The 15,193-nt window shown below is 44.9% G+C and overlaps 1 protein-coding gene across 3 annotated transcripts in view; it reads right to left on the bottom strand.

Annotated features, from left to right (window-relative positions):
- The window catches only part of KDM1A (lysine demethylase 1A), a 590,627-nt gene that overhangs the window by 148,331 nt on the left and 427,103 nt on the right, over positions 1-15,193 (bottom strand). For all 3 annotated transcript variants that reach the window (XM_069223917.1, XM_069223918.1, XM_069223916.1), the window contains one exon: positions 10,258-10,445. In XM_069223917.1, coding sequence (XP_069080018.1) covers positions 10,258-10,445 — 188 coding nt within the window. The remainder of the gene's footprint in view (positions 1-10,257; positions 10,446-15,193) is intronic.

Raw genomic sequence — 15,193 nt, forward strand, 5'->3', positions numbered from 1 at the left:
GCTAATTCGAGCAACCGGGTGCCATCAGCTTTGGGGACCGCCCCTCAAAGCCTTCGGATGCATGGCCCGACACTCTGAACATGACTTCAGGTCGTGGTGGCGCTTCAAGGAACTAAAGACACACGAAGTGATAGAACCATCACAGACATCGTTCAGTGACAAGATCCAAGATCCACAGGGTTTGAAGCCTGTCTTTCTGGATGACATCCTCAATGTACGAGGAGCTGGAGATTCGAAAAAAACCTTCAACAACAAGTTGAAAAAAAGAGTAAAAAATGACAGAGGTAGCTCTCTTTGGATCAACGCTTGCTGGCGTGGAAATCAAAGACCTGACATCAGCAATCTGGAGTGGTGCCTATATAGGAACCACAACGTCATACCTGGCGCAGATGAATCCGAGGACGGATGATGAGGTGCCATCTGACAGTGCTTCAGACCCAGTGAGACGCCTGGGGGAAACTAAAAGGTAAGGATTCTGAAACTAGAAGTCTGTATTGGATTAAATGAACTTAAAGCTTGCTAACCCTGCAGGCCGATGTAATGACCAACAAGAAGGCCTTCTTGAGAGTTAGGAGTCAGAGTGGACAACTATGCAGGGGCACCAAAAGAGATCCCCATAAGGAATGGTAGGACCAAATTAAAGTCCCATTGGGGCATGGTAAAGGGGTAGGAGTTCACAAATGTTGCAAGTCCTTAAGAAACCATGTCACAATGGGTGACTTAATCAGTGAGGGTTGATCCGGCAACCACAAAAAAAAGACAATAAGGCTGAACAGTAACATTTAACTGTGCCCGGTGTAAGGCCAAGGACAATACAAACAGTACAATCTCTGACAAGGGGGCTGAAAGGGGGGGTCAACATGATGGGAGGAGCACTAAGTCACACCCAATGGCAGGTAGAGCAAATGCATGCAATTATCGCAGCTCATTGTCAATGCTTGAAGGTGGCGTGTGAGGCGGAAAGGCGAACCAGAGTCCTGGGTTCCATTCTAACCGGAAAACGTCTTAGTTCATGAGCCGCTATGGAAACTCCAATGTGCAGAAGAGTTGACATTGCACGTTCTCAACAGTGAATAGATCGAGCCAAGGTTCTCTTCATTCTCAGAAGAGACCTTGTGCCACCTCTGGGTGTAGATGCCATTTGTGATTTGCAAAGCACTGGGGTCTGAGTTCGTCCGCCCTAATGTTCAGAGAACATGACAGGTGTGGCATGACCAGAAAGATGCCATGTTTCCAGGTCAAAAGGCTCAGGGACCTCCTAGCAGAGTCCGCTTACTTACTCTTCCCTGTCTGTTGCAAAACCAAGTGGTTGTAGTGTTATATGTGAACACATGAAGCAGTCTTTTTTGGATGGATAGGAAGGCTTTCAATGCAGAGCAAATAACCATCAGCTCGAGAATATTGATGGGAAGCTTGTACTCGGCCAGAGACCATTGTTCTCTGATTGCCACCTCTCCTCGCAGGCTGCCCCAACCCAGAAGCAATGCCTTGGTCACCAATGTCAGGTCCGGGTAGGGAAGAGAGAGTGATCTGTTGTTGGTCCAATCGTGGTCCACTACTGCAGATCTTTTGCAGTTTCCTTAAAAAAACAGGACGGAAAGCTTCTCCTGGGACCTCAAGGACCCACTGTAGAGCTTGCATGGGCCAACGGTCTCATCACCAGCAGGATACATAAGGCCATCAGACCCTGCAGCCTCAGGGTCAGTCCCACCAAAATCCAGGTCTGAGGATGAAACATTAGGTTCATGGCTCGATTGTAGTGGACTCCCTGCTCTGGAGTGAAGGTGTGGAACTACACCGTGTCCAAAATAATTCTGATAAAAAGGGAACATTTGAGAAGTTTGGTGCGACTTTGGCATGTTGATAGGGAACCCCAGAGAATTCAGGAGGTTCACCATAGTCTGGAGGTAGGCGACAACTGCCTGGGACTGCTGACCGCCAAAAGGTGGGCTACAAACACCACCATCCCTTTTGTGAACACTCATGGGGCACTTGTGAGGCCAAAAGGGAGCACATTGAATTGGAAATGCTTGTGACCTATTGTGAAACACAGGTTACACATGTGGGCTTGCAGTACAGGCATGTGAATATAAGAGTCTTGCAAGTTCAATGCTATTGTACAGCTTCCAGGGTAGGCAAGACCTAAGCCTATGTGAGAATCATGAATTTCTCTTTCTTCAGGAAGGCGTTGTGGAGAAGGTCCCCTAAAAAGCTAGTGGACCACAATCATGCATGTCAGTGACCTACACTACCCTACGCGTCACCGTTACCAAGGACGTGCCTCCCTCCGAAGCAAGAACCAGAGATGTAAGCACACCAGTCAGGAGAGGTATCCAGACCATTGACATCGCCCAGCTACCACAGCAAGTTGCCTGCTTGGTCGAGGTCCTCCTAAAAGGATCCATATTCCTCTTCCTTATCCCCCTCACATTATCTAAGAGCAGCTAGTCCTAAGGTTGGTAAGGTTTGGACAGTGCAGATTTGATGTTAAGGATCGTCATCTCAGAGTCGGAAATGGCACTAGGCTCCTCGTCCAGCAGCGATGGGGACTGAGTCTGCAGTACATGGGTAAGTGGAGACATGTGGCAGTGGACAGGAGCCGGGGTGGATCCAGAAGGCCCATCTGGTGTTTGGAGAGAACCCAAATACAGCAACCCAGCAGAGGCACCTCTCAGCTCTATAGTGCCTGAAGGCAATCCGGAGGGAGTTGGTGACCCAAAGATAGCATATGCATGGCATTGTAAAAATCCTTTATTTCAGCAGGGGTGGTTCCGGCTCTGGGGTAATCAAGGAAGCGTGACGAGAGGCCAACCACTGGCTCTGCAGGTAAAGTGTACGAGCATGTTGTTTGGATGGGGATGCGTAAGAATACTTCAAAGGCCTCTTCTTGTGCTTCTTGGAGATACCAGACTTTGATGAAGACGTATTGAAGTTGGAAGACGACCGTCCACGGAAACAAGTCAGAGAGCGACCTGGAGATCACCCTTGGGAACGGGAATGATGCAGTTATTTCTTCTGCCGTGTCGCAAGCAGCAACATCAACCACTAATGGATCGCCTGGGAGTGCATCGACTTGTACTCTGCGTAGGTCTTGGGATAGTGGCCTGACAGATGTATGTCTGCGATTCCCCACACGGTTTAAAACCCATGGATTTGTTAGGGGACATGTCCTGAGCACTATGGCAGCAAATTGCTCAAAGAGTCAACAAAAAGTAAAAAACATTAGCCAAAAGGTGACCAAGCTAGCTCCCTATGTCCTCGCTGCTGGGGTGGAAAGAAAGGAACTGTTAGCACACTGGGGTGGTGCCCATAAATGCACTGCGCAGGTCACTTCCGACAAAGCCCCGATTGGTGTCGCCTACTGGCACGCAGAGGTACTGTCTGACTCCTGGGGAATATTCTTAAGTGTGGAATCTGAGGTTAGAATTCTCTATCAAAACTGAGAAGTCAAAAGAATGACAGAATCATAGAAGTGACTGTACATAAATAATCTTGCCAGACAAGCAGGAGACAGTCAGTAGAGGATAACGGCCCTCAAGATCAAAAGGATAGTCAGTGGTAAATGTCGTACAACATACAACAAACCTACCATGGACAAGCAAGGCAGACGACTTACAACACAGAAAGAGCAGGCATTGCTGGGCTGAATACCTTAAAGAAGTATTGAACAGACGAGTACCGACAAGCGAAGTGGAAATCCAAGAAGCAGAGACAGACTTGGATGTGAACACCACCCCACCACAGAAAGAAGAAATGGTCCCGGTCATCTTATCTCCCAAGAATGGAAAAGCTCCTGGCCAAGACAACCTGAATTCAGAAATGTTAAAGGAGTCTTTGAAACATCAGCCAATATCATCTAATGACTGTTTACATTGATTTGGGAAGGAAACAAATACCAGACAACTGGAATCAAGGATCATTGTCAAGTTTCCAGAGCATTAACCAACTGTAACAAGCCTTCTGTCAAGTCAGAGTAAAATCCTAGCAAAAATAATTATAGAGTGCATGGCTGATGCCGTGGACAAGCAGTTATGAAAAGAACAGGTTGCGTTCGGCAAGATCAGAGGGTGTGTTGAAAATTGTTGATAAGATAATTACTCTACGCAACATCAAAGAGAAGTGAAGGTTGTGGCAGACAACACTATACATCAACTTAATTGATCTTGAGAAAGTCTGACAGTATCCACCAAGATAACCTCTGGCATACACTGAGAACCTATAGCATACTGCAGCAGATAATTCTGATCAAGCACTTCCATGAAAATTGTAACAGCAAAATGGGACATGGGGAGTACCGTCTCAAAGTCGACACCAGTGTGAAGCAGGCATGTATGATAGCAATAGCTTTGCGCTTCAACTTCGTCATCGACTGGATGATGCGACACACAACAGAAGACCAAGCCAGAAACATCAGATGGACCTTATTCTCTACAGTGAAGGACCCTGACTATGAGAATGACCTAGCCTTGCTCTCACACACACCAGCATACACAGGAAAAGATGTTTTGCATCAACATGTATGTATAGCATGTGTGTTCGTCTGAAGGTCAACAGAAGAAATGAGAAGTCATGCCACTCAATATCCCAAACCCTTCATCAATCAAGGTTGACGGACGTGACCTAGCCATAACTGAAGAGTTCACCTTCACAGGTAGTACTATCATGCATAAAGGATGGGCAGGAAGCAACATCTAGGGCAGACTGAACAATGCCAGGAATACCTTCCAGATGCTAAACAAAGGGTGGAGTTCATCTTAGTACAGCATCAAAACACGAATCATAGGCTTCACCAGATGCATTCTGTTCATACTATGGTCTGGATCTGAATGCTGGTAGATACCAAAAACAACATCACCAAACTGCCAGCCTTCCACACCAGTAAACAGAGAATATTGAGCATTTTCTGGCCGCAAACAATCTCCCACCAGGAACTGCTCACCAGATGCAAGCAAGACAGCATGGACACCACTGTTATGAGATGTAGACGGATAGGATATACCATCAGATGAGAGCAAGACTCCATCGCAAATACAGCTCTCCACTGGGCCCCAGAAGGCAAATCAAAGAGAGGCAACCAAAGAACCCCTAGTGACAAACTGTGGTATCAGGAATGAAGACTCTGAACTACAGGTGGGGCACCATACAGAAACATTTCCAAGACAGAAGTGGAGGTCCCTCATTGCTGCCCATTATGCCAGTCGGCATAACGGGCAGTAAGTAAGTGAATTTGACCATCAAAGGCAAGTCTACAATACAGTAGACAGTTTCCTAACAGGTTACAATGAGCCCTCGCAAAGATGAGTTCTTCTAAAAACTTGACCGATAATATGGTGAGCTATCCTTTATGACAAGGCAGACTGCTCACAACACACAACTCTTCAGTACTGTAAGGAAATGGCTCCCTGTTGCAATTTCCCCCCCCACCCCCCACACACACCTTTTGCCTGATATTGATGCTGACTTGACTAAGAAGTGTGCTGGGACCCTGCTAACCAGGCCCCAGCACCAGTGTTCTTTCACCTAAAATGTACCATTGTTTCCACAATAGGCACACCCCTGGGATACAGATAAGTCCCTTGTAAAAGGTACCAGTGGTACCAAGGGCCCTGTGACCAGGGATGGTCTCTAAGGGCTGCAGCATGTGTTGTGCCACCCTTAGGGACCCCTCACCTAACACATGCACACTGCCATTGCAGATTGTGTGTGTTGGTGGGGAGAAAAAGGCAAAGTCAACATGGCATCCCCCTCAGGATGCCATGCACACAAAATACTGCCTGTGGCATAGGTAAGTCACCCCTCTAGCAGGCCTTACAGCCCTAAGGCAGGGTGCACTATACCACAGGTGAGGGCATAGTTGCATTAGCATTATGCCCCTACAGTGTCTAAGTCTATTCTTAGACATTGTAAGTACAGTGTGGCCATATTAAGTATATGGTCTGGGTGTTTGTTAAAAACAAACTCCACAGCTCCATAACGGCTACACTGAATACAGGGAAGTTTGGTATCACACTTCTCAGAATAATAAACCCACACTGATGCCAGTGTTGGATTTATAAAAATGCACACAGAGGGCATCTTAGAGATGCCCCCTGTATTTTACCCAATTGTTCAGTGCAGGACTGACTGGTCTGGTCTGTGCCAGCCTGCTGCTAAGAGACGAGTTTCTGACCCCATGTGGTGAGGGCCTTTGTGCTCTCTGAGGCCAGAAACAAAGCCTGCTCTGGGTGGAGGTGCTTCATACCTCCCCCCTGCAGGGACTGTAACACCTAGCAGTGAGCCTCAAAAGCTCAGGCTTCGTGTTACAATGCCTCAGGGCACTCCAGCTAGTGGAGATGCCTGCCCCCTGGACACAGCCCCTACTTTTGGCGGCAAGTCCAGGGGAGATAATGAGAAAAACAAGAAGGAGACACCCACCAGTCAGGACAGCCCCTAAGGTGTCCTGAGCTGAGGTGACCCCTGCGTTTAGAAATCCTCCATCTTGATTTTGGAGGATTCCCCCAATAGGAATAGGGATGTGCCCCCACTCCCCACAGGGAGGAGGCACAAAGAGGATGTAGCCACCCTCAAGGACAGTAGCCATTGGCTACTGCCTTCCCAGACCTAAACACTCCCCTAAATTCAGTATTTAGGGGCTCCCAGAACCGAGGAAGATAGATTCCTGCAACCTGAAGAAAGAAGAAGGACTGCTGACCTACAAGCCTGCAGAGAAGGAGGAAGACGACAACTGCTTTGGCCCCAGCCCTACCGGCCTGTCTCCAACTTCAAAAACCTGCTCCATCCGACAGGGACCAGCGACCTCTGAAGTCTCAGAGGACTCCCCTGGTCTACAGGACCAAGAAACTCCCGTGAACAGCGGCCCTGTTCAAAACCAGCTACTTCTTTGCAACAAAGAAGCAACTTCCAAGGACTTCATGTTTCCCGCCGGAAGCGTGAGACTCTACACTCTGCACCAGATGCCCCCGGCTCGACCTGCAGAAAACCAACACCTCAGGGAGGACTCCCCGGCGACTGCGAGCCAGTGAGTAACCAGAGACGACCCCCCTGAGCCCCCACAGCGTCGCCTGCAGAGAGAATCCAGAGGCTCCCCCTGACAGCGACTGCCTGTAACAAGGGACCCGACGCCTGGAACCAACACTGCACCCGCAGCCCCCAGGACCTGAAAGAACCGAACTTCGAAGCAGGAGTGATCCCCAGGCGACCCTCTGCCTTGCCCAGGTGGTGGCTGTCCCAAGAAGCTCCCCCTGTGCCTGCCTGCACTGCTAGAGTGACTCCCGGGTCCCTCCATTGAAACCTATACAAAACCAGTCGCCTGCTTTGCACACTGCACCTGGCCGACCCTGTGCCGCTGAGGGTGTGTTGTGTGCCTACTTGTGTCCACCCCAGTGCTCTACAAAACCCCCCTGGTCTGCCCCTGAGCACGCAGGTACTTACCCTGCTGGCAGACTGGAACCGGAGCACCCCTGTTCTCCATAGGCACCTATGTGTTTTGGGCACCTCTTTGACCTCTGCACCTGACCGGCCCTGAGCTGTTGGTGTGGTAACTTTGGGGTTGCCTTGAACCCCCAATGGTGGGCTGCCTATTCCCCAGGACTGAGACTTGTAAGTGTTTTACTTACCTCGTAATCTAACCTTTACTTACCTCCCAGGAACTGTTGATTTTTGCACTGTGTCCACTTTGAAAATAGCGTATTGCCATTTTTACAAAGACTGTACATGATATTGATTTCATTCAAAGTTCCTAAAGAATCTAAGTGAAGTACCTTGCATTTAAAGTGTTTACTGCAAATCTTGAACCTGTGGTCCTTAAAATAAACTAAGAAAGGATATTTTTCAATATAAAAACCTATTGGCCTGGAGTAAGTCTTTGAGTGTGTGTTCCTCATTTATTGCCTGTGTGTACACAACAAATGCTTAACACTATCCTCTGATAAGCCTACTGCTCGACCACACTACCACAAAATAGACCATTAGAATTATCTACTTTCGCCACTATCTTACCTCTAAGGGGAACCTTTGGACTCTGTGCACAATATTTCTTACTTTGAAATGGTATATACAGAGCCAACTTCCTACAAGTACCATCAAAATGAATTTTCTGCATACCTGGACATAAAGGTCTGAACTCTGAAACATCTGAGACTAGTCTAAAAGTATTCAGCCAATGGTGTCGACATCAGTTTCTCTCAGCCATGAGAATAGGGACGTGTGGTGCCTAAAACATCCTTCCAAAAGATCTGAACCCAGATAAATACACTGGGTAGATGACCCAAGGGGATTTTGAAAAGTAGAAAGTTAGGACATTTATTTCTCGTGCTTGCTTCTGAAAACTATATATTTTTTTTTCTCTTAGGCTGAAGCTCACAGAGGACTCTGTGTCCAAAAATAAAGTGAAGCAACTAGTATCACTAGATGTAACCTCCTCCAGTGGGCATGGTAAATGGCCCCAGCTCACATATTTCAGGTTTTAGGTGAATGGTTAGAAGATATATATTTGATTTACTTGGGCTCGACAGACTATATTCATGATCTGATGAGAGAAAATGGAGACAACTTCACTCAATTTGGAACTGCCATGTTCATAACGCAAGCGATGCAACTCTCAGAATGTAACTAGATATCTAAATGTAGACAAGTAAAAGGGATATAAAAAGTAAAGAGACAATTGAGAGAATACTCAAAGCCAAAAAAATAAATAAACAAACAGTATATTTGGCAAAAATATTTAAATGGAGTTTAAGAAAACTGAGCAGTCACAGTTTTGACTTCAGATGAGATATTGGGGTTTAAAGGAAAAAGGTGGATCTTAGAACAGGGAAAAAAAAGATATGGTGTCAAGAAACCTGGAGCATAGTTGATAAATATCGACAATATTCTGATTAGGTACATAAAAGACAGGGTTCTGAGAAGGTGGGCGTGTTCTGAAATGTATTTTCATGACTAAGGATTTTCAAGACTTGAAGATTCAAGGAGTCAGGCTGTGTCTTGAAGCCAAAGATACTCCAGCACTGTCAAAGCCAACAAGTCTCTCCTTTTGACTGTCAATGTAGGTCTATGGTATTTGTACAATTCTGGGGAGCATTGCCAAAAAACGTAAAAATGCTTCAAAAAAAGCAATGCTGCATATGTGCACATGCATCATTATGCATGTGCACTTTTGGGTCATGACCCTACACTAGCCCCAGCACCACCATGCATGTGAATGTGTGTCACAATGTGTGTCACACTGTGGCAGGCATTTTATTTTTATTTACTCTTAAGATGGCTGAAGTATATCTTAGAAAGGTAAATACAAATTTGTTTAAAAAAATATGTCCCAAAGCACATTTCTTTTTTACAGAAAGGAGGGGCCCAGCTGAGCAACAGTGGAGTGGGTGTTCTTGGAAGGTGTGGGTGTGAGGTAGTGAGCAGCGGGAGCAGGGGCGAGAGCTATAAAGGATCGAGGAAAAGGTGGATATAAAAATAAATGAAAAGAGCATAAAACCAGGGGAGGACAGGAAAAGCAACAGATGAGCTGGAGGGGGTGGAGATACACAGAGAGCATGAGGGGGTGAGACAAGGATTTCAGTGGGGAAAGCACACCAGGAAGCAAGAACACATACACTCGCATGGCATGCTGAAAGAAAAAGAACTGAAAAAAGTTCCCTAAATTTAAGTAGTTGAAGGCTACAAGTAATCCTATCAAAAGGATGGTAAAGAAACTATGTCACAGGGGAGGGACATACACAAGAAACGGGAGGAAAGTCACCAATAAAAAAGCAAGCAAATTAGACTGACAAGCAAGTCAACTGATACGCATGTAAGTATCTGTATTATCAAAAACAGATCTAGTGGGAGAAAAGCTGCCTATAAGGTGTTCACGATACAAATCCTTGATCCCTAACTGAAAAAGAAATAAACATTCTTTCAAACATGGGGGTGTCCAAGATTTCAACAACAGGGCCAAGATTAATTCAACATTTTCCATTTAAGGACAGGCCTTTCATGAGCCCCCACATGAAATTATGCTGTGCTCTAAAAACAATTATTAGAAATACTAACAATCCCAAGCCTGTCAAATTTAGGACACAATCATATTTTGAAAATACATGAATGGATACTCCATTTTACAAAAACGTTGCTGTCAAGCAGAACTACACACAGACATTTTAGGGCAAACAACCTTTGCTCTGAAACATGGACATGGAGCTAAATAGCACAAACGCAGATTAAAACAGTGTATACTTTTTGTTTCAAACAAGAGTACTGTGAAACAGTTACCTTATTAAGGTTTCCAAATCCCATTCTTTGAACAGCAGATGTTTTCCATTCTGGAAGAGGCGGTACAAACTGCACAGCTGGTGGCTGCTGCTTCAAAACCCCCAGAGGAAGTGTACATAAAACAGCATCACATTTATAAATGAAGGTCTGACTGGTAGAGCGGGTGTTGACAGCTATTACTTCACATCCTGTAAAAAGATCACAAAGTATGTCTAAGAATTGAAGTTTCAGAAAAATCTATCCTCTTTACCCAGATATTCCTTTTAAATTATCAATGCAACCACCCAGAAACTAAAAAGACATTTTTAGTAAGCCAGGATGAAATTTAGTTTACTCCTGCGTAATGTTGTGTAATTTTGTGAAATGCCTGGAATTACACCTATACGCCATGTCGCGTAACTGAGCAGCCATTTAGGTAAAAATGCTATCACCGCAGTGTGAGAAAAATGTGAAAGAACAGAGCACAAGCTGCTGGTCCAAAATATTGGACCAGTAATTTGTGTAATTTCTGCACATTACACAAATTGCACCTAAGCTTCATCATTTAAAGAAACAAATAGTGAGAAGTGCTTTTAATGGCACTACATCTTAGACAACAATGTATTATCAGCAAGTGGTATTAATAGAATCATGAATGAGTAGCAGTTGAGCCAGACTGGGAGTTTAAGAAGGGAAAGCAGAAGTGTCAGTTGGTACATAGTGGCATGGTTTGCGAGAATGTACATTTTATAAAACAGATACTTGAGAAAATATAAACAGTTTGAAAGAGTAATATGCCTGAAAAAAATGGAATGTCCCTCACCTTTTCACGCCATCACATTACCACTAAGATCAATGATAAACACTGAGAATGTCCCTCTCTAGGTCAGTCAAGTCTATTGAGACTAACATTTTTAATAAGTGTAGTCCTGATTCTTTAGGGTCACATGGTGCCTGCCTGCACATGCCTGATCTAACAGAGAAGGTGACGCAAGCAGTGGTGTAGAAAAAAAAAAATATATGATTATTGTCCAGACACCATAAACAGAATAGTTTCACTTAAATTTTCAAGTTCTGCAAATTTTTGATGCCCTGTATTTAGTCAAGATTTCTTTACAATCTTCTGGTATTTCTAAATGTGAGAATTTGCTGTGCTCAGGAGGGATGCTGGAAAGTTTAAGGACTTTGCATCTGTGCCCCTTGGGTAGAGTCAAAAACTGTGAATCGGTTCTCCCTGAATTGGACATTGTTCTAAAAGTAGTAGCTCAGTGAACCAATAGGGTCCGGGACATGTCAGGGCTACTGGTATGATCTGGCATAATTTCCTCATCATCATGCACATACAAAGAAATTACTGACCATGCTATCGAAAATGCATTCCCTCATGACCCTGGTTGTTGACTCCAACTTGAGTAAGATTGACGTTTCAGATTCTGAGTGGTCGTAAAAAGATACAACTTTGGTTTGCCTGAAAGACTGGCGAGATCATTAAGAATTTGCTGACACCAAAGAGCCTCTTATCCTTGGTAGAAAGGCCCAAAGACTCAGTGTCACAGCTTTTAGTTTCAGGAGCTCTATATTGAGACTCAACACTTGCAGAGCCAATTTGCCACAGATTTCGAAATCTTGCAAATGAGCTCCCCACCGTTTTAGGGAAGCATCTGTTCTTGTCAAAAACAGTGGAACTCATTACTATACCTCTTGAAAAATGGGCTTACTGAGCCCACCATGGAAAAGTAGCTTTCATTTTGGAGTAATATCCACCATATGGTTGAATGAGCCCTGGGTTTGGTTCGAGTGTCTCCAATTTGTCTTGCAAGTGCCTCCTTCATAGACAGTACAACAGAACTAGATGTGCCTTCATGATATCATTTCCAACAGTGACTTGCATAGGTATAATGAAATTGACTGTCCTTTCAAATATCTGATTACCAGTTTTATTAGTTTTATTCGCCTTTCCAATGCTTGAAAAAATTTGTTTTTGTTAGTATCCAGAAGAGTTCCCAAAAATAACACTGTCCTAGACTGCTGGAGTAAAGAACAAGATACTTACATTTTGTAAGATTATTTCTGGTAGACACTCTACCTGTGCCAAAATGGATCCGGAAGTTTTCACAGCAGTAGTGTGTGCCTCATGTTGACATGCCATGGCTCGGCAAATGGCCTCGATCTACTCTAGAAGTGACGGAGCAGAGCAACATATAAGCACTATCTGTGTGCGCCAGCAGCTTGTTGTTGTAATCTTTTCATACCGTTGGATGCACATGATAAACAACTGGATGTACCAGTGTGCAGATCTTCAATCTGGGACCTTTTTTAGATGCTAAAACGAGGCCTCTTGACAGAATGGGGAGGTGGGGAAGCAGTGAGGAACCTGACGTTAGAGTATTCATCAGAAAGAGCGTACCGAAGGTAAGTAACTTGTTCTTCTGATTTGATATTTCTAACCGCAGATTACTCACCCATGAAACAGATACCAAAGCAGTACCAGGTTGCAGCCTGACAGATACCACGAACAGGCACTGATACATTCAGGTGTGCGGCAAGATTCTTAATGGCAGGGAGGGTGTGCTGGTGCTTCTTCTGGGAGACCATTTCTGTTCTGAACGATTTTAAAGGTGTGTTTGTCCCTCAGTGTATATTTATTCTTGAGTGCAATAGCTTGATGGGGGGTAACTGGGAAACTGCCCTAGCTCTGATACTGAGGTAAGGACTGTAAATCAATGTATCTTTGGCTTTTAAGAGCAGTTGCTTTACAGAGAACCTGCCGGCTTACTCTACCAAATTTACTGAGCTTTTAAACAGTAATAAGGCTAGGACGGAAGTAAGAGCACCAATTAGAAGACTTATTATTTTGAACACCCTGTGCGCTGACACTGATGTTTGCGCTATCAGAGAGAGACTGTCAAAGCATGGAGGGTGTTTTGAAGAATTTTCCTGTGAGACCAGATTTCTCCATACATACATACATACATACAACTCAAAGAAAGGCATAATTTAGAAACAAACTTAAGTCTACCCATTTAGAAATTGTTCACTCAAACTGGGGCTCTAAGGGGGCTTAAACTGATGTAACTTCTGATCTGCTAGCCTTTCTTTTTCTGAATGTGCAAATCAAGAGGAGATAACCTCTTAAACCAGGCAAAACGGAAAATCCTACTCATTCCTATCTCATATGAGCATGCTGGTAAACTAAAATGTATCTTGGAGGATCTAAATATGAAATCAACAGAGCGCAGAAGAGGCACACAATTGAGATCCAAAATACAACTAAAAGAAAAACAAAAGTTTGGGAAAATTACAAAAGTGTCTGGTGTTGTAAACCTAGCCAAGAACCATACCTTAGGCTTCCGTTAGAAGCAACCACAGAACAAGTAGTTGCTGTAAGGTACCTAGGAGATAGGTTCTCCGCTCTCTCTGAGGAGAAGGGAACCATTACAGTTATGGAAAAAGAAGGAGGAGCCCATAAATGGTAAGTCCAAAAGTGGTAAAGACCCACGTATTGATGCTAGCTGCACTTCCTCAAACTTTTGATAGTGTCTGGCATCTAATGGTCTAAAACTTTAGAAGGGGTGTTTAATAAAAAAGTGTACCTCATTGAAAAAACCGAGGACAAGGTACAGAACAAAGGGTGAAGCAATTGAATAAAGCTAGAAAACAAGACAACTCATGACATAGCACACAAGTATCTTCCAGGATTTTTACTAAACTAGATCCTGAGAAGGTTCTTGATTAACTCATGCGGCTGCTGCGGGTCTGGGAGCAACTCATCGCTGTGAGACTCCCACGTGGAGTCTTGGTCATAAGCGCAGAGCAGTTGTGCTCAAGGATGTCGCCAAACCAGTACTACATCTAGACAGGAGACCAGCCATGATGCAAAACAGTGAATGGCATGGAAGCTTTAAGGTCCCCAAGGGGGTGAAAGATTGTACCACCTGTGCAATGATGTGTTCCTAGGTATTTCCTTCAGTGCACAAAATGGTAGTATACCTCACTCTCAAAGCTAGGGAAATTTCCAAGTATTAGGTAACCGATAATATGAAGGTCTGGTGCCTGGCTTAGTGATAAATGAGATCTCCTCACCCACAATAGAGGCTTTGAGTCATGCAGAGCAAAGAAAAAGGATCTGTGCAACTACAGGGATCAGAGAAGAATGGAGACAGCTTGGAGGTGAGAGGTCTGATGAGCATGATGCTGCAGTGGCCAAGGCTGTCCGTGCCAGGACTCACTTGAGTGCTGTGAAGCCACTAGAGAACACCGGGAGGGTCTCTGGAATGGCAAATGTCTCAGTGTGTGTCAACTCACAGTATGGCCTTTTCAGCTAAATAGATCCCTGACAGCGCTAAGGTGGTGACTGCAGTGCATATATTCAGAGGGCAGGGCTGACAGATGCAGGGGGCGATGAGGGGTGGGAGAGGCTGGAGGCCAGCTGCACTATAGTGTGCGGCTAGGCTGGGACTATGGCTTTCCTGATGAGTCCAAATGCCCTCTTCATGGGAAAGCTTATTTTTGTGTTATGGTTGGTTCTTGCCGGGGCACTTTGCATACCAGAGACATCTGTGTAGCCACCGAAGCATGGAGGAGGGAGTGACTGAAAGCCTTGTAAACTGATGGTCGCTGTAGGAAAGTACCCTCTTTCTTGGCATGGTTACCCCCATTATCTGCCTGTTGTCAGTGTGTTTGACTGTGTCCACTGGGATCCTGCTAACCAGGACCCCAGTGATTATACTCTCTCCCTTCTAACTCAGTAACTTGTACCATTTTCACCCCATATTTGGCACAGTGGTGCCCCCATGTAAGTCCCTAGTACAGTGATTCCCAACCTTTTGGCTTCTGTGGACCTACACTTTCAGGGGTGTGGAATTTATTAAAATATCTACTTGTCCAGGGGACAGGTTGCTTCTCAAATCTACTTGTCCCTTTGGTGCCATGTAGTGTGGCGACAAATTATGGCAGC

Source organism: Pleurodeles waltl, chromosome 3_1 (assembly GCF_031143425.1).
Source record: "Pleurodeles waltl isolate 20211129_DDA chromosome 3_1, aPleWal1.hap1.20221129, whole genome shotgun sequence".
NCBI lineage: Eukaryota > Metazoa > Chordata > Amphibia > Caudata > Salamandridae > Pleurodeles > Pleurodeles waltl.